Genomic DNA, 22,962 nt, shown 5'->3' on the forward strand with positions numbered 1-22,962 from the left:
ATTAGTACTTTATCACTCTTTCAGGACAGGTTGTTGAGATGTTGGTAGTATCTCCTAAGTAGAAATTTTAAGTGTCCTCTAAATAAAGTATAGCCACAGGGAAAAAGGCCTATAGGCCATATTTTGCCTATTATGTAGGCAAAACATACTCTGCTATGTGGTTATACTGAAATACAGTGTGCTCCTAGGTCTTAGAAGTACTCTTAGTTCAAGTCTCCAAGTAATACAATAATTTGTTCATAATAGGGATGACAATGATGTGATATTAAGTATAGGTATTTATTATACTACATATATATATGAATATATAAAATCACAAAACATTTTAAGTCAACATTTTCATATTCTCCTGCAAGTTGCCTCTTACACCTTAAGTCTACTTTGATGAACAAAAATTTTTAACAGCCTCATATTTCTTAGTACTCCAGTATAACTGCCCTGGATGATACACTGGATGATTTACTCTTAAAAGAGCTTCTGCTAATAGGAAAATAACTTAAATTTTCTTTGTGTAGGATAATCTAGACATTTAAAAATATGCTGAATGACTCCTGTGCACTATACATCTTTATTTTTTAATCCTTCTGTGAGGTTCATCATTGTTTTTTGTTTCAAAAGGATTTTTGATGAACCTGATATCCTGTTTTCTGTGTTTACCTCAAAATTTTATATCTCTCTCTATCTAAACATATATATACACATTGATAGTTGAATACTATTATTTCCTTTTATTATCTCTATTTACCACATACCAGTATATTTTCTAGCAGAATTCAGTATTTTGCCTTTCTAGGATGTGCTGTCTCATCTTAAGGGACTTCTACTTCTGTACTTTAATATTTCAGCCTTGCTTTAAAACTTTTATGTTAGGATATCCTATTTTTAGCACCAAATAGCCAATAATATGTCTCATGTTCTTCATGAAGGATGTATTATCTATTAGTGTAATGAAGTAATGCCTTCAAGTAAGATTACCTTCTTTTCATCAGTGAATCTGACTTCCTTGCAAAGGCAACAGTCTTTGTGAATATCAGCTGTGTGTGGCTACCAACACAATGCAATGGATTGCAAGGAATTTGCAGAGCAGATGTCCGTCTGATGATCTTTTGAGGGCCAATACAAGGTGGGCATTAGGATTGAACAGCAATTTTGAAAAACTATGAAGATTTCTGTTTCAGCCAGCATGGCACAGCTGCCTTCCAGGTCAGATGTCTGGGTCCTGTCCCATGGAAACCATCATGGCACAAAGAAGAAGGACAGAAAAGCAGGTATGTGCCAGCAAAGTGTGCTTGCACCCAGATTATTTGTATAGACACAGGCAAAGAGATTCAAACTGCTTGGGACAGTCTTTCAGAAAGGAACATGGGGTTGGAAATCCCCAGCACAGTGGGACATGAGCAGAAAGGCAGTGAACAGAGTACCGGATGACAACTACAAATGTCATTGGTGCTATAAAATATGAAAAACACTTGCACAATGACCCTGCAACACAGCACCAACTTTTCTGATGGAAAAACAGTGCACAATATGACAGACAGTACACCTCTGATGATCAGATGCATTAAGAGAAGTTCCAGACTTTGGTCTAGGCAATATTTTCCTTTTGTTTAAAACTATATTTTGAACATTTTTTCTTTAGTGAAATTCACAGCCTTCACTCTCATCTGAGGATACCGTCCACTTAATGGAACATAACTACGTTAATGGTGATATTTTTTTTTCACGTTAGGTGACGTAGTATTTGCATCAAAATATCTCAACACCTTTTTTTCTTGTCACTCAGCAGCATCATATGCTGACTGTTCAGGAAAAGCAACTAAAGACCTATAAAAGGAGTGCCTAAGGTCTTCAACAGCAGGAGCAAAAGCGACATATTACATAAGAAGAGAAGATACTTTCACAAGCTCACATCTTTTTTCATGACACTCACTTCTTGGAAAGGACCAACTTTACAATCACGACTGCCCAGATAAAGACACTGCCTACAGAAGCTCTGCTAGGCATATGAAGCCTTCGAATAGAAGACAGATATAAAAATAATCAAATGACTTACGCTTTAGGGTTTTTTTTAAATGTCGATTAATTTTTCCTGAAACACAATAATACGTAATCTACATAGGTTATAAGGAACCTAGCTTTCTCCTTTACAAACAGAAAATCATTTATACTAGGTTTTTATTTCAAGCACACACTAAAATTATTATTCTTCACAAAAGAGGAAAGGGAGTGTCTGCCAATCAACATGACATGCTATTGAAAGACTGGCACTAATAGCTATGACAAGAGCAAACCTGTTTGAAGCAGAGCTGCTGCTTTTTTTTCTTTTTTCTTTTTTTTTTTTTTTTTTTTTAAGTACACCAGCCATCAAAAATAATGTTTTATCTGACTAGAAACCCAAGCAATATTCCTGTAGAAAAAAAATCCTTCTACCTGATTTGCCTGTATCTAGCAATGGCAGATTCTTAATATTGTTTTAAATTACAGCATTTAAAGTATATTTTATTTAAATTGTGATAAAGACTAAGAGCAAAACTATACCAAGAAAAAGTTTAATATACTTGCGAATAAAATTATGTATCCTTTGTTTGGAGGCTTTACTTAAGGTATCAAATACAAGTTTGCATAGGTGCTTAACTGACTTGTATTTTCATTATTTCATTGATAAATAGCATTCACTGAATTTATACTTTTGTAGCATGATGAATTCAGAGAGTATAATAGAAAACAGAAATTTTCATTTATTGATTTTTCCTAATTTGTTTCAACTTTTTATTTTCTGCTGAAGAATCAGAAGTTGTAAAATAAAAAGGACAAAGAAAAAAGGAAAAAATTAAGAGTAGAAAAGCACTAGGATACTGGTATAATTGCTACGTTATCAGGTTATGTGTGTGCAATTCACATTCTGAATAAGTCTGCAGTTTCCACTTGGTAATACAGTTATACCTTGATAAAATCACATAATAGATCACACCATAACTTTTAGCAATCAATTTTTTCTCTTAATAATTTGATAAATGTAGCTGTCAAGTGGGATAAAGATCACAATTTTATTTAGGATTAACTATTTGAACTTTCAGAATTCCGTTCATGAATATTGCAACTGTTACAACTGATAGCATCACAATTTGGTCCCTTGTTGATGATGTAATCAGGCTGCAGTTTGCTAGCAAAGCCTGCTTTCTTGAAAGCTAAAGAAATGCAAACGGAAAAGCATGGAGGGCACAGCCTTTTGAAAACTGCACTTCAAAAAAGTTTAGAAAAATATTTTTCAAACTGATGCATAAAAGGAACTTTGCTGTAAACTCTTCTTGTTTTCAGTGCTGTCTGGAAAGCGCTAAAACGTCCCCTAACTCTGTTCTCCTGAGGTAAAATAGAAAAAATCAAAATATAGGCCTGGTTTACTGCACAGATGATTGCTTTTGTTGTTGATTTCAGTCCTCAGGATCCAGTAAGACATCAAGGAGACTGCCCAATAAAAGAGCAGAATTTCACAAGGATTCTTCTAACACCTCTTTAAAATATAAATAATGTAAATAAATGTATGTTCCTATGTATTTTATAAATAATTTAGTGACGTATCAAAAAGGCAGGTGTACCTCTAGCTGGGCACAGGGAGTGTGGCTCACAGAGTGCCAATTCAGTGCTGACGATGGGAATGTCATCTCCAGGAGAAAGACCACCTGGGGGGAATTACATGTCCCCTCAGCTACCTTTACTACCACAACACCACAGCACTTTCGATCCACAGACACAATCCTTACCTAGAGGCAGTAGATTAACAGTGTTTGAAGATTTAAGAGCAGAAAAGACCATTAGATAATTGTCTGACTTTTGGTATATCAAAGCCCCTTAAATAACATTTAATTAGTTTTGCAGTGCGCCCAGCAACCTTGGGCCTTCCTTCAAACCTATCTTCCAAAAAGACATCCAGTCCTCTTAAGGCTCAAAAGAGTGGAATGGGAACAATTTCTTCTGCTAGTTGCTGCCAGAGCTCAATTGACTTCATATTTAAATGTTTGCACCTTGTTTCCTATTTCAATTTGTCTGACTACGCATTCAGTAACTGATTTTTCTTAGGCTTTTCTCAGCTAGATTAGGAGTAGCGCACGTCTGATATTTTCTCCCTGTGAAGCAACTCATACACTATAATCAAGTGCCTATCTATCATTTTGGTCATGAATTATGTAACTCTTCATGAGCACTAAGCCTTCAATCACCATGTAGGCAGCAAACTGCCAAAACATGATCGTCACGATCTTTGTTCTGCGGATGCCCAACCCCAGAGGCACCTATAATTTTCACGGAGGCACAGGCGCACTACAGCTCTGCTCCCAAGCACGCTCCACAACGGGGCTGTGCAGTGAGGGGAACCAGCTCATGCTTTCTGTTCTGCCAGGAGCCATAGCGGCAAGTGATCCTCCGCACCCACCGGCTCCAAGTGTGGCAGACACTCAGAGCGTGCTGGATAATTGGAGTCCCTCACAAGCAAGATACGGCTTTCAAAGGAAGAATGGATTTACCAAAGAAAACGATAAATTGATCTGCCTTCCCTGATTTTTTTTTAAAGATTTCCAAGAAATAGTTAATGACTGCTAGTTCTAAATTAGGAAAATTGCCTCCAAATTTTCCGTTCAATGTCTTAAGCAGTTCCCAAATCACATAACTGGCTATTGTGAAACCATTTTTAAGCAAAAGCCTTTTGCCTTGAACTATGTAGGCACTGCATCCATTTTGCACAAGGGGAAACTCAAACAGAGAGCAAGCCCACTGCATCAGTAACACACACAGAAAAAGGGTTATTCTGACTTCCCCGAGCGGCACTCATTCTTGGACATCATGTTCACTTCTAACAGTGCAGCACAGAAATAATGATACAGAAAAAAGCAATATCATCGTGTAACTTTCAACATGATCAAGAAAACAATAATTAGCAAACTGCTCCTCTTCTCTCCAAAGAGCTTTTTGCCTTACAGCCAGTTTAGTATCCACACAAGACTACTACGCACACAGTGAGATGCCATGGTCTCTGCAGCTAGTGGAATAATGGAGATGTCAATCCATAGATATTATTCTCTTTGGATATAAATAATGCATCATAATAGTATCATAATGCTTATAAGACAAGAGCTCCTAAATGGTGAGCATTTAGTTCAAACTGAAATTATCACTATCAAGCGATGCTGTTCCAAAGCAGACAAAAAGCACTGAGAAAAACAGCTGGAGTACCGATCCCTTTCAGCTTCTACCACAGGTACCGGCCATTCTCCTGTCCCACTTGTCAAAGCAATCAGGTTCAGTTAAACTCATTATCGAGATGTAGAGTCAATTGGGAGAAAAAAAACACATCCAAGAAACTTGGAAATGCAACGCATATCCAATGATTTCTTCAGCTTATTCTGTACTAGCTTTGTCATAAAGATAAGTCCATACTGCGCAACTCAGAAAAATTTTCTTTATCACTTAATCTCACTCAAAAAAATAATCACCGAACTGGCGGTCATCAACATGATATTACAATTCACTCACTGTATTAATTTTTTATTCATAAGGACAAATATTCAGATTTGCACATTTCAAACAAGAATAATATGAGTAGTTTCCATTATAGCCAAATTACCATAACTAAAACATTGACTGCAGGACACCTTAGCTTGCTAAATGTCCCACTTCAGTTCTAGAACAGCTATAAAATCTATCAGTGTCTTAACTGTCACTATTTTTAAAAAGACATGAATATTGCAGATAATCAGCAGTCACTGGATTTCTGCTTTCTTTTTTTTTAAACAAAATTTCAAATTCAACATAGAACTCAAGAAAATGGCTTACAGAATACCAAGAAACAGGCATAAAGCTCTTACAGAACCACACACAATGACAGTTTAAAACCAGATTTGATGATTTGTATAAAAATCAGAAGTTAAACACGTAGGTTGGCGTTTGAAGTGGAATCTAGCAAATGTAATCCATAATTTAATGTGCAGATGCACATATACCTCTGTTGGCTTGGATGCATTAAAGGTCTGCTTCTGAAATGAAGTACATTTTAAAAACTAAACACAGAAGTATTCTCTAGATTGCTGCTGTTTGAAAACATATAATGGTACTTCTTAAGGTTTATAAGGAATATAGTTGTACAGCTAAATATCTTCCTCTATGACAGAGTCTACAGCAAAAAGGGAAAAGAAGTATTGCACACCTGGTTTTGTGGCATTTCCATACATCTATTCCTCACAATACAAAGGATTTTGAAGATGCAAAATACATGTAGAAAGGGCTGTCACCTATCATTTACAGTATCCTCCTCACATAACTTATTCTCCCTTCCACCTTCTGTAGACTTAGAAATGCATCTTAAGCTTCTTCGTGCCACTCCATAAAGGAGTGTATTAATTGCTAAAGAAAGCTGAACAGAAATTCATATTACTTCAAAGAGCATTAACTTTGAGTTAGAAATCCAACTGATAATCTCAGTTTCACAGATGAGAAATAAACTTGATTTTAACTCCCAGACACACCTGAAAGGCATCCCACAGCTCCACTCTTGGTGGGTTCTGGTGAAGGAGTTTCTGACTGGTCCTGGGAAGTGGCAGGGAAGGAGCTGGAGTTGGTGTCCATTTCTGCCACCGTTTAGACTTATTCTATTCTGCTTGCAGAAGCAGAGGGGATGGCTTTCTCGTTACAAAGCAATATTAGAACACAAAAGAAAGACAAATATGTTTAAGCTAAAAAAATTGATCTTGTATGACACTTTCATACTCCTATCATCCTAACAGGTTCTAAGTCGTGTTGTGGATTCTCTGTGGGTACCGGCAATGACCAACAAACAATCAGTAACCATGAGCTAGACATAGAACAAATCTTATTTTGATAAGGAATGTTAGCCAGGGCACAGGAGTTATCCCCTCACTGCTCTGAAAACCTTCTCTAAAATCTTTAACTCACAGATGTCCAGCAGTCAGAATGGCTTGAACAGAAGAAAAGAAAAACCCTTTAATTTAACTCTGATGTAAATGCACAATTATCACCTATGCTTTAAGAGTGTTTCTTCCTGAAAGGAAAATACAGTATTGCTATTTTAGCAATGGGATTATGTGAATAATATTTCAACATGCTTTTGTTGTATACCAGTTGTAGGCTACCACAGCAATAACAAGGTGACAACCGGTTCTTTCTAGTGTGTTTGTACAGAACCCTCGTTAGTGTAAAGGGATTTCTCCAGGATAAGTATTAATGTATTAAAAAAATAGGTACCATTAGAATACAACCCATGACAGTTTTCCTGTGTTGCCAAGACAAGCAAGTTGAATAATTTTAACCACGTTATGCTGAAATGAGCAATTTTTTTTAACTTAGATATGGAGCCTTGAACAAACAATGTGAAAACTTACGCAGACTTTGTAATTTTAGAAAAATGCTCGTGGTTCTACCAGTGTAACCTCTTTCATGCATGAATAATGTATATTTGTCTATTGAAAGCATTCTAATTTTTCATATTATTTTATGTGGGATTATTGCAGTTAAAACCCAACGGTGTCTGGATTTAAGATCTGAGTTCAATATCCATTCATGTTAGTCAGGACTATGGTGAAATGTGATCAGCTTTCTGACCTATTTTGAAATTGGTATTCCGCCAACTAGCATTTTGTTTGCACATCCAGATATTATCCACCATATGCTGACATGACATGATGATTGGTTCCAAAATGAAGTGGAATACTTGGCAAATAGAAATATATGGTACAAATAATACACTGCCTCTAGTCAGGAAAGCAAGCAGTCGTTCTGAGAAGACTGAAAGGTTTTAAAATAGCTTGACTGTAACACTGCATAGTGCTGAATGAAAACTCTCTAGGTCATCCTTTTCACAGGTATGTGACTCTCAAAAATTACAAGATCAATTCCTTAAAGAAGATTCAAATCTGACACAACAGTACTAATAGTAGGACTTCGATAGAAGATTAATTTGCGTCTTAGGGAGGATTTGGCCCACATAGCTTCTTCCTCCTCTGGATTCCCAAACTCTTTCTTCTCACCATCTGTTCTTTTTTCCCTCTGCTCTGACTTGTCTTCCCTCCCAGTGATGTCTAAGTTATCTTCCTCTCCTGAATTAAGATCACATTTCATTTAAGCTCCAGTCTACGCTTGTATGATTTCTCCTAAACTCTTTCCACTGAACTCTTTTCTCCTATCCTGATGCTCCAACTATACTTCTGCCTTCTATTCTGAACTTTAAAATCCCTGCTATAAAAATTATCTTCTTCTTAAACAGAACACATCCCCAACTTTTTTTCTTTTAGTTCCTGTTTCTAAAGCCATTTTTTTGTTTTGCATTTCTCCAGTGATTCTCATGTCTGTGCTCTCTAATGTAACGTCTCAAAACATCCATGCAAGTTATTGATGGATCTCTGCTGTTCTGTATTTTAATGCTAATCATTGTTTCACTGTAATGAAAATTTTAAAGGTGTATGTTCATTTGATATTGAATTCGCTCAGGAATTTAGTTTTTCTGTTCTTGGAGGAGTGGGGTAGGTAAAGAAATTTAATACAAATGTTTAAAAAATATATCTCTGTACAAAAGTGTAACTAAATTTCAAAATGAAGCATCTAAATAGCATGTATTTCTGATATTTACGCATTAAACTGCAAACCTTGCTGATGAAACTTGAATGGATTTCAGTGCTTGACACATAACTTTCACCCCTTATGAAAACTTGACAAGAACTAAGCCCATTTTAAAATCATGTTCTTCTTCAGAATAAATGATAGTAACATAACAGCTAGCTTTCTTATTGCAATCATTTCAGCATGCTCACCTAGAAAAGTGAAGAATTTGAAAGCAAATGGAAGAATGACCTTACCAGCATGTAAGTATGCCAGATCGGGATTTTCAATGTCTGGGTGTAGTTCTTTCAAGTGGTTACGAAACTCCACGGGGATATTGGTTCCATAGTCACATTTAGGACAGTTATACATTTTCACTCCTTCATGCTTTCCTGTATGCAAGATGTGTTTACGGATGTTTTCAGCACAGTTAGACCTAAAAAGCAATAAATTAAAAAAAATAAAAAGAAGGTATATAATAATTTATTCAATACTAGTCATTCAAGCTCTGGCTGAAAATAAAATAAAATAGTGTTATAACAGAAAATGGGTATCCATTGCTCATTCTTCACTACCTGCATGATTCTTGTATTCTCTTAAGTTTTGTATAGATGTCCCCTGCATGAAGGTTCCTGTTTCAGGTTAACTGTGCAATGTATCTGAACCAGAATCATTTAAAAATGAAGGCTTTTTCACATTTGCAAAAGCCTTATCATTCTTATTTTTCTGGATGGTAATCAGTTACAGACAGACATTAAGCAAAACTCTTTAACTTACCAAAACTGATCTTCATTTAACCATGCTAACAGCTAGGTCTTGAATAAACCCTGCTAGAGACATGCACAGATGCCTATAAAATTCCCAACAGTGTTCAGGTGAACTTTTCCAACACAGTTCCTAGACTTCAGAGGAGCTGTTGCAAATGATTTTTGTAAGGATATTCCATCAACTCTTATCTCATCTTATTAACTGTTATTAGAAAGCAGAAGTGAGCCATTCAAGTTTACACCTTTTAGAAAATATGCACAGATTCTGATCTATATCTGAAATACGGCTGTTGTGGAACACTGGAGTTTTCATATATAAAAGTCAGAACACATATACATTTTTAAGCACTTCAAGGAAAGCGCTTCAAGGAAAGTCCCTCATAATATTTCTGGAAAAAAAAAATGAATAGAAAAAGATCTTACATTTGCTTTATCCACAGAGAGATCCATGACGTGGCACTATTTTTTAAATTCCAGTATTAAAAATTTTGCAGTATCATTCCAAAATTATTTTGTATTAGAATTTCCCACTTACTCTAAGAATGCGATAAAATCCGTATACAAAATATTGTTTTCCCATTTATTTCAAGCATAAATAGCTAATGATTATTCTTGAATTAAAATAATGGCTAGCGTATACCCATTTCTTTTGTAGACTTTAGTCTGTAGTACTGTACACTATTAATGTGGTTAAACTAAGAATGTTAATCAAGCTTCACTGAAAGAAGTACAAGCACTCAATTGAAATATATAAATACATGATACTTCAAAAGTACTCAAGTAAAACAAGGGTAGTGTTTTGAGCAACTGATTGTTTGCTCACCACTGTTACTAATATCACCGTAACAAGCACCTAAAAAAAGACCCCCAACATAAACTGGAAGTAGCAGCTTGAAGTTCTGTTGGAGTGCCTGTCTCTCCCTTGGAGATGGTCATAGTAAAGATGATAACTGCCTTACGGTGCTGCCAAAGCTCACCCTCTGTCATGTCCATCTGCTATATACCAGTATAATGATCAGACTCCTAAGAATGTCAGAGAAGACACTTATGTTCACTGAAAAATATGGGAAATATTGGTCCTCAGCATCTTTCAGGATTCAGCCCTAAAAAAAATTACAGTGCTCATAAATGTTGTTAAAGTGAAACATGTATTTTATAAAAAAAATGGATAGTGTACACTGCAATGAAAGCAGGAGACAATCTGGTAACCTTCTATCGTGGGTTATACTTTAAAGGGCAGTGGATTAAAGTAGAGAATACAAATCTGAAATAAAATATCTGAATCCTTTTAGTTTGGTTCTCATACTATGTTCAGGAGAGATATAAAACTTTTTACTTTGAAATATTTCTGTGAAATATATAAAGGATCTGTGGAAACCTATGTAAGAACTGTGAAGAAAACCCAGCCTGTTCAAGGCATAAAAGGCCAGTCCTATCTCCTTTGATTTGTGAATTTGCTCTAACCACTTTAAACAGAGCAATCCTGAAGACTCATTTATTTAGCTATCAGTAAAAATCTGTGCCTAAACATGCCCACATACTGATACATTTATCATGGTAAATCATAACTTAAATATATATATATATTTTTCCACGTGATGAGCCCAGAAAAGCTTAATCTGAAATGAGGAACACGAGATCACAAGGCATTACAAATGGCTCTCGTATTAGGTTGCAATGCAGCAATTGCAATCATAAAGTAAACCAGGAAGGTAACAACTGGCAAATCCAAGCACTTTTGAAGCTAAGTAATACCCTTAAAGATGACATGACAAAAAATGTACTGCATATATATATATATATTTAAATTATTCAATGTGCTTCATCTGTTTTATTAGGAGTCTTCTCATGAGTACTATACGAATATGTTATTATATGGCTGACCAAAAAAAATCCACAAAACACAACACCCAAACTCTGTGTATGTGTGTACTTACATCACTTCATCTCATACGACTAAACACAGAGGTCTGTGATTTTAAACAGCACTGTGTTTTCACTAAAGCTATGCCATGATAAACATCTAACTAAAATATTATAGTGCTGCAATAGTGATGATAGTTAAACATTTGACAGGCTTTGTGCTATAAAATTCACTTCCAGGAGTTTATAAACTCTGAGATAAAGATTCCCTTTGTTCTGAAATTTGGCAATGGAGAGCCCAGCACAAAAGAAATTGTTTGAATAAAGTCTTTTTTTTTTTTTCTTTTTTTTTTTTTGAGTCCCACTCTGAATTACAGCAGCAAAGAAATAAATGCAGCTTTTAAGAGGCTAGCCTCTGTTCCAGGCTAAAACAGAGTTTTCATAGTTAAATTATTATCATTATTTCTAAATGTAACCATGTTTTTGTCCTTATGACCAATTTTCCGTTTTGAAAACCAAACGTATATATTTCTGGCAATTTTTCCACACTGAAATAACAGGAAGGGCACTCATTAGTGAGACATAATTAGTTTGAAGCTATAGTCGATGGGTTTGCATTCAGTGCTGATGCAGAGAAGCAGTACAGAAATTTCTTTTCTTTCTACTTTTCCTCCCAGTGAGCCTTATCAGAAATGAAGAAAGGTTTATAAGACTTGATTCAAACTCTGTGACAATTCTCTTATGGGGAAATGGAAGACCTCTGGAGAGTTTTCAGCATTCATTTCAGTCAATGGTGAGAGAGGAGATGGGAAATGTTGTGGATGAACAAGAAACATGAGGAGCTTGGCCCACAGTTCCCAGTAAGAGGCCTGTACAACATCCTCTATCAAAGACTGATGTACTGGGAAAGGTGTAGGAGTGTTTTCCTCTGCACATGGCCAGGAGAGCTCCTGCACTTTTTGTCCTAAGGTACAGAGCTGTGAAGTAAGGGAGACAGATAGCAAGTTTCTCCTGAGAAATCCAGCTACTGCTTAAGAGGAAAGGAAAACCTCTTTCTGTCTGAAGATAAAAAGATTATTTTTTAAATCTCTAATGCTCATTGCACAGTGATGCATTCACATCACTGTTCTAAATGCACATTTCATGTTGTCATTACAAGTCCATACCTACCAGCCAGTTTTCGGTCTTTCTTCTACTGCTCCTATGGGAGTATCATAAACTCATAAACTGGCAATTACTTAATTGTAGAATTGTACTTTTGCCACAGAGTCACAGTATGGTTGACTTTGAAAGAGACCTTTTGTCTCTTCCAAGAGGAGAGATGTCATCTTATACAACTGCCCTGCTCAAGTAGGGCCACCTTGCCCAGGACCTTGTGTGGATGGATTTTGAGTATCTCCACGGAGGGAGACTTCACAACCTCTTTGGGCAACCTGTGTCAGTGCTCAGTCACCCACACATTAAAAAAAAAAAAAGTTTGCTCATGTTCAGACAGAACCTTCTGTCTTTCCATTTGTGCCTGCTGCCTCTTGTCCTGTCGCTGGGCACCACTGAGAAGAGCAGGATTCCATCTTCACTTTCCCACCACTTATTTATACACATTTCTAAGAACCCCCCTGAAACTTGTAGGCCAAACAGTCCCAACTCTCTGAGCTTTTCTTCATGTAAGTGCTGCTCCAGTGCCTTCATCACCTTAGTAACCCCGTTGTTGGACTCTCTCCAGCATATCCAGATCTCACTGGTACTGGGAAGCCCAGAACTGGACACACCACTCCAGGTGTGGCCTCACCAGTGCTGAGCAGCTGTCAAGGATCACCTCCCTTAACCTACTTATGGCAGTACTTCAAATGCAGCCCAGATACCCAGGTACTGGTATGCAGTACCCAGTACCCAGATACTGTTGGCCATCTTGCAGCAAGGGCACATTGCTGGCTTGTGTTCAACTTGGTGTCCACCCATTTTATGCCATCAGCAAACTTGCTGAGGGTAAACTCTGACCCATCCATCCAGGCCATTAGTGAAGACACTGAATGGGACTGGACCCAGTATTGACTCCTGGGGTACTCTGCTAGTTACTGGTCTCTGACTAGACTTTGTGCCATGGATCACCACCCTCTGAGCTCTGCTCTTCAACAAGAACAATACCTCCAAGAGAGATTTAATTTACTTCTGATATCATTGTCATTTTTCAACCAAGTCTCAGGATACTGGTAATTACCTAGATAGGAAAGGCACACCACAGTGAAAAAAGCTGTGTAGGCACTCTAACAGTAAATAATAAGCAGCCTCCAATGGACATCTCCAGTGGCATCCTACTACAATGAAGCTCAAAGCTTATCCACAATAGAGTCTAAAGCAAACTCAGCTATCCGAAGGACTAGAACACAACAGTTTATTCAGATTTTCCACTGGGAATTGTGTCTGCACAAGCACCATCCACAGAGTGACAAGTAAGCCCAGTGCTACAGGCCACAACCCTCAGTGCCCTCATCTGCTTCTTAGCAGCATTAATCTGCTTGGTGGGAGAGCACAGAGGGAAGTGGAAGGTTAGGGGTAGCATACACTGCCAAGACATTTTGTCAGCATGAGAAGCTTCTGCCTTTATTTGCTTTGTCCTCCCATTGCCTCTCTCCTATCTCTATATATCAGTTCTGTTACCAAAAATAGGGTATTGTGCTAAAAAGCAAGAAATGGAGCGCCTTATCTACAGGACAATGGGAAAATACATGCTGCTAGTGCACAGGGCAAAAGTTCTCAGACCTGCCTTCCTTCCAAAGCAAGAAAACACTGTTGTTCCTCTCACCCCTCAGAGCAGTATAACTGCCCCTATGCAGCCATTTTCTCAATTGCATTGGCAAGTTATGGTGTGCCACTGGTCAAAAACTAGGTCCTTCCCATTGGAAACAACACTAGGGTAAGGGCTTCCAGGATGGCAGAGCACAGGCGTGCACTGTGCAGGAGGCAGAGGTGGGTGTTCAAAGTCAGCAGCAGGGAGCCACGTGAGGAGCAAGGAGCCTTGCAGCAAGTTCATGCAAGGTGGGGACTGGGCAGCCTGCAGGTCCTGCAGTTGGTGCTGGAGGTGGTCATATTCCCCCATCTCCTCTTCCTTCTCTCTGCAAGCCAGCCGGCCAGCCCTGCCAGTGAGCAGTACAAACAGTAAGAGGACAGGCTTTGGGCATCTCTTGCCCATGCAGAGGGGCTCAGCCCTAGTCTTGAGGCTGGAAGGAGGGGGTCGTGCTCAATCCTCCTTCAGCCACCCTCCTCCAGCCACCAGCGCTGCTTTAAGCAGCCCACGCGAACAGCCCAGTTCTGTAGCTAGCTGCAGAGCTGTGGCTGCCCGATACCGGAGGTATCTGCTGTCCTCATCTTTTCTTTTATTTAAAAAAAAAATTAAGAAAGAAATTCATAAAAACATGTTCTGTTAATTCTAAACCTGCCCATATAGAATATGAATGCTTCTATTTTTTTCTAAGGGTTTTGTACATGATAATATATTAGCACTGTATTCAACAGCTGCGAGAAACGTAGCAGGAAACAACCTAGTTTTATTAAGATGTTTTACTAATAGGAGACTGAAATTAGGACACTCTTCCATTATGCAGTGCCTGGTATTTTCAGAAAGATGCTTACTGCAAGACATGGAAATGGAAGCTTTCAGAGGTACAAATGAGGCAAAATGTTAATTATCTAGCCCACTAAGTTTTAAAAATTTTAGCACCTTGCAGGGCTTATATTAGCACAAAATAAACCTTTCACAAAAAGATTTCTTCAGGACACTAGGTACAAACATCCTCTTTCCGCAGAGAAATGCATATAACCTAAAGGCCTTGTGGCAGCTCCACGGATGTCACTATTTACAACATGAAAACAAACACAGTGATACAGCCGACTGAGTGAAAAGATTTCTGTTTTTCCCTGCTAGTCGGTATGAATCAAGTTCACTCTGGTACAGGGAGCACTCTGAAGGTCTTCTGCACCGTTAGTACCCTGCTATGCAACCTACGAGAAGCACACAGAAATGGCAACGTTTTGACTGAAAAATAGCAAATTCAATGGATGCTTTATTCTTGAAATCCAAGCAGTTATGATGAAAGCAAACTTATCAGAAAAACAGGATGTATCATTGAAGACTCTTTACCTCAGTTATTAACCAAAAATTTGCAGGTGCCTAGTTTACAGAAAATAACAAGCTAATTTGGAAAACTGTCTTTAGTTATTGAAATTTTAATTTAAACTAACAAAAAAAAAATACTTCTTTTTTTTTTTGAAACACAAAGTCATAAGGAGCAATTAGCTTGACCTCATGGATACCACAGTCTGTAAAAAATCTGCCCAGTGATTCTTCCTTCAAACCCTCAGCCTCTTTGGTGCTAAAACATCATATTTTGAGACACATTGGAATCTGAGGGCAAGCAAAGGGGAATCTGTTGTAATTGTAGGCAAATTACTCTACAGTTAATCAGTCTCACAAATGGTCACATTTCTTACAATGTGGCATCCAGCTAACATGCTGCTACATGTCTGACCCTTCCTGCTCAGCTGAAGAGTTCTCTGCTATCCAAACCTCTATTGGAGGTTCAGTTGAGCCACAGAGACTGAGTTCCTTTCATCTCATGTTGGGAAATCACCAAATTTTTGCTAAATCCTTTTCAGGTTTAAACATGGCTCTAGGCTTTGAACACTAGACTGCATTTTGCACCAGTGCTGCACACACGAATGCCAGGACTTCCACCGTTCTTAGCACTCCCCAGCCAAGCCAGGAGTTCTGACAGCTTCTGTGTACTCCTCAGTGCACCAAGAGCTCCTGTTTATTCATTCATGTGTACCACCCTTCTAGCCTGTCTTTACTTCTTGCTCACATTAAACTGTACGAAAACTATCATTGAATAGGGTGATGGCAAACAACCCAATGGGCAACACTTTCTTGACAGGAAAGAAACACACATTGCAATCACACATATTATGTGACCAGGTTTATTCAACCAAACCCTTCACAGTGACAGAAACCTAGACAAACAAACCAAACAGAAATTAATCCCAGCATATCAAGATTTATCTACATTTCTGTTTTTAAATAAACTAATTGCCAGCTAACTCAAACTAGCTACAACACAATATGCAATCAGCATACATCATGAATGCTCAGTTCAGAACATGAGCTTAAAAACTGTAGTATTGGCTTACCTGCTCAGTGCTACAGTATTGCCCAAGAAACAGTAAAAAGCAAAAATATGTCATGGAGAAAAATACATTCTGAACTGTATTAACATTAGCATCGTCATCATTATTTTAAAACTGTAATTATTATACATTAACACATACATAACCTATATGTGCATATGTATATGAGAAATGCGGTACATCTCAGTGTTATTACTAGCATACACCTGGGTTACCTCTTCCTTGCTTTTTCTCCTTTACAAGCAAAATTCTGTCTTTTATTTAGTTTTTAAATGACAGAGGGAAGAATGAGATGAATACATGGGCTGGTGCTGTGTGACTAACCTCAGCAAGTGACTTACGATATTATTGCCAGAATTAGACACATTTAGCTCCATGGAAGTCAGCAAGTCAGCTACAACGTACCTAAGGCAAACTCGGTTCTGCCTGTGTCACTGCTGGCAGACACCTCTTACGCTGTTCAGAAAGACCTCTGGTGGACAGTGCCAAGGAACTGCTGGGGGACACCACTATCCTATACCACTCTGTGTTTCTGCTGTGAACTTTTGCCCTCAGCTGACGCTTTTCAACCATACTGAGCTAAGCTGACTGAACTACATACCCACCATGTCATAAAAATGCATGCCTAACAATCTGGTGGCCACATGCGTTGCCATGTTTTACATGTACTGCCGTGTACTGCATGTATTGCCACTCAGAAAATATGAAGTAGCCCATAAAAGAGAGCACACTACATTTACATGTTTTAATGAGATTTTATGACACAGTCAGTTTCACAAAGAAAATAATAAAAATGTATTTGGGATTTATTCTGACAGTATTATAGTAACACCCAGGGATAATAATCGTAACATTTTCTGCTTTTCTACATTTATAGCTTTGCATTTTTTTTCTATAATGATCTATTTGTTATGACATACAGTATGTGTGACAGATGTCCAATGCTGGCTGCTAAAAAGTAGCAGAGCCCTGTAGGGAAGCAGCAAAAACTTGTGCGTCAGCACTGAAAATGATGGAAGATTGATAATTACTGCTTGTGCTTCAGCTCCATTCGGCAGACTAGCATGTCCAAAATGCAATCTGGACACAGATCTACCATTATATTTACAATGAGCAAATATCCCAATTTCAAAGAATCAATTGTTAGAAGTACACAAGCTACAAAGAGTTGGAGACAATAGCCAAAATGCAATCTTTAAAAGGCAAATTTGGGGTAACTGGAGATTCTGAGGGGAAATAAGAAGTGGAGCTTAGCTTTCCTCCTAGGGATCTGTACAGCAGGTTACAGCACTGCACAGTGAGCAAACAACCGAAGTATAAAAGCAGTGCTGGCAACTAGATCAATTCATAAATTTTCAGTCAAAATATTCTCCCCTCCAACAAACAAACAAACAACAACCACCAAACAGTTTGTTTCACAGCATACTTCACAACATAAAGAAAGCTTTATTTTTGCATAAAAAAATATAAATTGCTCTGATTCGAAGGAAATAATGGCTTCATGAATTAAATGCTCCCACTAACCCTGCTTTTAACAGAAAGAGAAATGGGAATAATTTAGACAGAAAGCTAGAAATTATGTCCAAACTACTCGAAGAGGAGCAGGAGGAAGGGATGCAGAGAGGCAGGGAGCCATGCCTCAGAGGGTCTGCTTGAGCAGCTCTTCAGAGAGAGCCACGAGGTCTCCTTGTACTGACTAGTGGGGGAAAAGAAGCACAATTTTCACTGAAATCTCTCTGTAACATTTAACAGGACTCCCTATTCAGCCTCCCTGCATGCAGAGGGGGCCCTGCCATGGCCTGGCTCACTGGCCCACCGGCTCAGCCTGCCCGCGGCCCTTGAGGGCTGCAAAGGTCGGCTGTGCGCAGCGCCCTGCCGCCCCGTGTCAGCCACGGTTTAAGTGGCAGAAATAGCAGGTGGAGTTCATCTATTTCCCCGTAAACGGCGAATAATCACTCCATTGTTCGTGGGCTTCCTCCCTCCCCCTTTGTGTTCACGCTGGAGCAGGTGGCATAAAATAGAAGTTGGTCTGAGGAACGGCCTCTCTGCCATGGCCTAAGGACGGGGACCGGCCTTTAAGTACCCTAGGCCCTGATTTAGCAAGGCACTTGCACACTTGTGCAGCTTAAGCACAAGCAGCCCCATCGACTTGAAAAGGATGACTCACAAGCTTAAATTTATGAACATGATCAAATACCTTGCTGAAATGAGGCCATGGAAAGCATCCATTTTTTTAAAAAGCTGGAAGGAATTTAATTGAAGACACACTTTCCCTTTCAACATCAATTCTTTCCCTATTGTACTTCCTTTAATGACCACATAAAGTAGCTGAACAATTCTGTAGGGTCTGTTTGTATATCCTCGGGAACCCATAAAGTATTTTCTCAAATATAAAAGTGCAGATGGAGCCTAAGAAAGGGTGCTGCAATGGTCTAGAGGCTGCAATGAGATAAAACTGGACTCCTCATGTTGCCGGAGTCAGAAATGATAGCAGCAGACCCTAAAGGCTGCCTGTCAATCTCAGATGCAGATGGCACTTCTTCCAAATGGCCTTTGTGTCAGTTCCTTCAGCCATTTTAGTGACAACACGACTCCCTAGAGGGCAAATCCTGTTGCTTTGCAGCCTGGATTCACATCCAGGGCACTGTGGTCTGTACAATCTCTGCTTGAAGTAGTTTTTTAATGCTAATGTATTGCTTCTTCTTGCCCTATCCCAACCCCCCCCCCCCCATGCAAAAAGCAATGGTCATTTTCCTCCTCATTTCTAATGTTTCAATTTATCTCAGGAATAAGCATTAATTGTCTGAAAGATTCACTTTTGTTATGCATGCCGAAAGAATATATATAAAATTCCTGCTAATAAAATTTGCAGGTGACACTGTAATTGGTAGCATGATTAATAACAATGATACTGCAGTCATACACAGCAAGTAGGATGGTTTCAGAAGCTAGGTCGGTTGAATCAAAATATGTACACATACACCCGGGTGCCAGGTTTCACACCTTTGCACAAAGCATGCAAGTAACTCACAGAAGGCAAAAACACTGTGAAAAGCTATGACACTGAAAACGATTTAGGGATTAGAGAGCCAACAGTTTTATGTGAACTTCTAGTGTGATGTTGTAAGAAAAGTCCCATGCCATCCTTAGATGTATAAGCAAGTAAGTAGTAAGAAAATGTAAGGAGGCTAGGTTCTCTTTATGACACTGCAGAAACTAATGCCAGCATATCTACTTCCCATATTGCTGCCTACATTTTAGAAAGTACACAAGCAGCTGCAATGGCTAGAAACAGAACTACAAGTTAAGGGGAAAAAATAAAAATTCTGTTTTGCTTGAGTTTGAGACTTGAATATCTTAACAAGGAATAAATGCATGATTAAGGAACACCTTAATTTGAGAAAACCTGTACCAAAACCAAAAGCAACAACTACAAGTTGTAGTTAAAATCAAATGAGAAATAAGGCATGATTTCTTCAGCAATTGCAGCAATTAACCTTTCATGCAAGGGGAATGGCTTCTCCAACTTTTGGTGTTTTCAAATAAAACCTGAATGTCTTTCTAAAAGACAAAATTCAGTAAAACACAAGAGCAAGCCGTAGGAAAAAAAAAAATAATAATAAAAAATCACCTATGCAGTTTGTTTTATGTAGAAGGTCAGACTGGATGAGCTTAAGGCTTTCTCCGGGCTCAAAGTCTACAAGAAGTACAGTTTAAGTCTGAGAAATGTCATTGTGAGGTCAGACATTTATTGTGTTTCCATGATGTCATTGAAATTTGTTCAGTCTGCAAATTAAAATATATCCTTCCTGGCTGTCAATACTGCAAAACCATCTTCGGTTCTGAAAGTCAAATCTGATTCTTTAGCTGGAGGTATGATTGATTAGCCGATCTAAGATCTGCCTTGAAAGTATATATTGGAGAAACATCATTCTCTTCACATTATGTCCTCATAATGCTATTGTCTGCACAAAAATAAGTAAATGCACCATTTGGCTCTGTACTTTGAGCTTACTTCACAGTCATCATTCACCCAAGGAAACCCTGTTTTGAGAGTAGGGGGCAGCAAAATTTATTTTGTGTTCCCGTGAGAGTACATTTGCCTATGGACACTGTGCTGCTCAGTAAGAAATTGTAGTTTTCATGTAGTTAGGCTTTCAAAGTAGACATACACGTCAAGTACGATCTACTGTGTGCTTCACCACGAGATACTAAAATGGAATACAGTTGATTTAAGGCACTAAACTATGTATTTAATTTACCTACCATTCTTAGTGCACATAAACAGAGTAAAATGTGTAAGATTTTTTGAAACTGTTTTTTCTGGCACTTTTTCAGACTATTGAATATCCCAGATAAGCCGTCTTGTAAAACTATTAGATTCAAATTGGACCACCCAGAACAAAAAAGAAATTATTACGGTTCTTTCAGCTATACACAATTATGTCTAAACATTACATACACTATTTTAACTAGATAAGAAATCATGGCACATTGTAGATCTATTGGTTGAGAAGCATAGGAACCGCCTGAACTGTATAGCTTCAAAAAGCTGATAAAAACCCAAGAAGAAAAAAAAAATTAATCACCAAGGACAAGCCTTCTGATCACGTGTGCAAAGGTTTGTACTTAAAGAAAAAAAAAGTGAGAGAAAAAAACCCTGTCATATTACATGAAAATAACACTCTTTTACTTAGTATAGATGGTGGTATGGATTTGCCTTTTTGACCACATAGGGTTAACGTGAAAAGAGGGAAAGATGGTAAAATATGAAACTTGTTCTTTGGCTTCATCTTTCACATTCCTGTATCATACTAGAGCAGAAACTAATGAACTTGCTCATCTTTGAAAGCCCTTTTGCATGCTTCTTCCTTCACCCTTAACTCTGATCCTTGCAGATCTTCCCTTATGTGTGTGCCAATTTTACTGGTATAATATGTGCACTTTTATTAGTTGTGTTCTGATGATTTCTACTGAGAGATACTTAAAGCTTATACAAGTCAAAAACTATTTTATCACTTCTGAAGAAAACTAATAGGGCAGAGTCACTGAATGATAAGAGAGAGACCACTGAATTTATTTAATAATCCATGTCCATTTCACAAAAATGGCCTGTGTAATCCTTTTAAAAATAATAACCTGTTCATTTCAGACCTTGCACAATGCTTCTCTTTGTCCCTTGTAAGTCTCTCAAATGTCTTATTTTAAAGGAATATATAGTACTCCCGGAAGACATTTTCCCATTTCTATTCTCTTCAACTCCTGTGAGCCCTTGTTCTGTGTGATAAGGCAATCTCCTTCGGGATCTGAGCTGTGTAGTTTCGCACCACGAGTGACAAGGACTCGACTTGAATAACTGCTGTGCGCAGGTTGTAATTATGTCAGCTGGAGTGTTGAACAAGGGGACTGATTAATGTGAGCCCCAGCCCAGGCACAGTCCCTATCAAAACCTTCGTGCAGGCCAGCAGTGGGGATGGGTTAAAGCAGAAAGACAAAACATGCTGTATCGTCCATGATAGATGAATTGCTCCAACAGTCTTCAGGCAGATGTTCCAGGACAGTATAATATACAATTACTCTGCCTTATCACCTTCCCAGGGACAATAAAGCTTCCTCCTTCTATAGCTCATGTGAGTGAAGGCAAAATTAGTTTTACTTTTACAACACTGACTCACTTATCATGTTGCCTTGATTGTGCTTTTACAGCTAAAGAAAACATATATTCCACTCTTAAACAAAATAAAACCAAAAAAAAAAAAAAAAAAAGAAGAACCCAACACTCCTCACCTTTTATATAAAACCAAAAAATAATCCTTTAAATCTATTTTGCATGATAGTCACACATTCCTTAAAGGGCTAATTCAGTATGGTCTTCTAAGGAGCAGAGCTAACTTTAGAACAACTGGACCTATTCATAGGCTTAATGCCATCTACATGCGCAGAGGTACATTCCTGAATCAAGTCAGAATGCACAGATAGTAAAAAATACATAGGTTCTGTACAAAAGATGCCTATGTGAATAGCATGCCTTCAGCGACTATAACTAAACACTCATTCTAAAAATACCACAGTACTCTTGTAAAACAATTCTTTGAGAAGTCATTAATCCACATACCTCTTTAGAGGCCACAAGAGTTTACTGTGTAACTACTATAAATAATCTAAGTATTTCCAAAAAGTAAGCATAAGTTAAGTAAATAGAAGAAATTTATGTAGAAAACTACATGGATAATTGTTACTTTTTTTGTTGTTATCAGATAGATACAGTTTTTTTTTTTTCTTTTTGTTGTTGTTTTGCTGCTGGGATAGAAACGGTCTGTATATATCAAGGCTATTTCCGTGAGTTTACAGAACAGCAGCTTACTAACACAAAGTGAATAGTGAGAGAATAATAGAGTTCATAATATCCCGATATCCTTTATTTCTAAATACTGGATGGTTAAAGATCAGAAAGCTGTGCTTTAAAGAAAATAGCCTAAATAGCTTCACTCACATTCCAAGATCCACTGGTTTCAGTGCTACCCTTTCTCCAGCTGTATAACATTGACAT

The 22,962-nt window shown here is 38.0% G+C and overlaps 1 protein-coding gene across 6 annotated transcripts in view; it reads right to left on the reverse strand.

The window, feature by feature from the left end:
* The window catches only part of ZNF407 (zinc finger protein 407), a 335,386-nt gene that overhangs the window by 90,659 nt on the left and 221,765 nt on the right, over positions 1–22,962 (reverse strand). For 3 of the 6 annotated variants that reach the window (XM_084508877.1, XM_084508878.1, XM_084508879.1), the window contains one exon: positions 8,859–9,037. In XM_084508877.1, coding sequence (XP_084365003.1) covers positions 8,859–9,037 — 179 coding nt within the window. Of the gene's footprint in view, positions 1–5,661; positions 6,673–7,540; positions 8,103–8,858; positions 9,038–22,962 lie in introns of those variants that run through there. The other 3 variants (XM_084508880.1, XM_084508882.1, XM_084508881.1) reach the window with 3 other exon arrangements.

This window comes from Aythya ferina (genome assembly GCF_964211825.1).
Source record: "Aythya ferina genome assembly, chromosome: 2".
NCBI classification, from domain to species: Eukaryota; Metazoa; Chordata; class Aves; order Anseriformes; family Anatidae; genus Aythya; species Aythya ferina.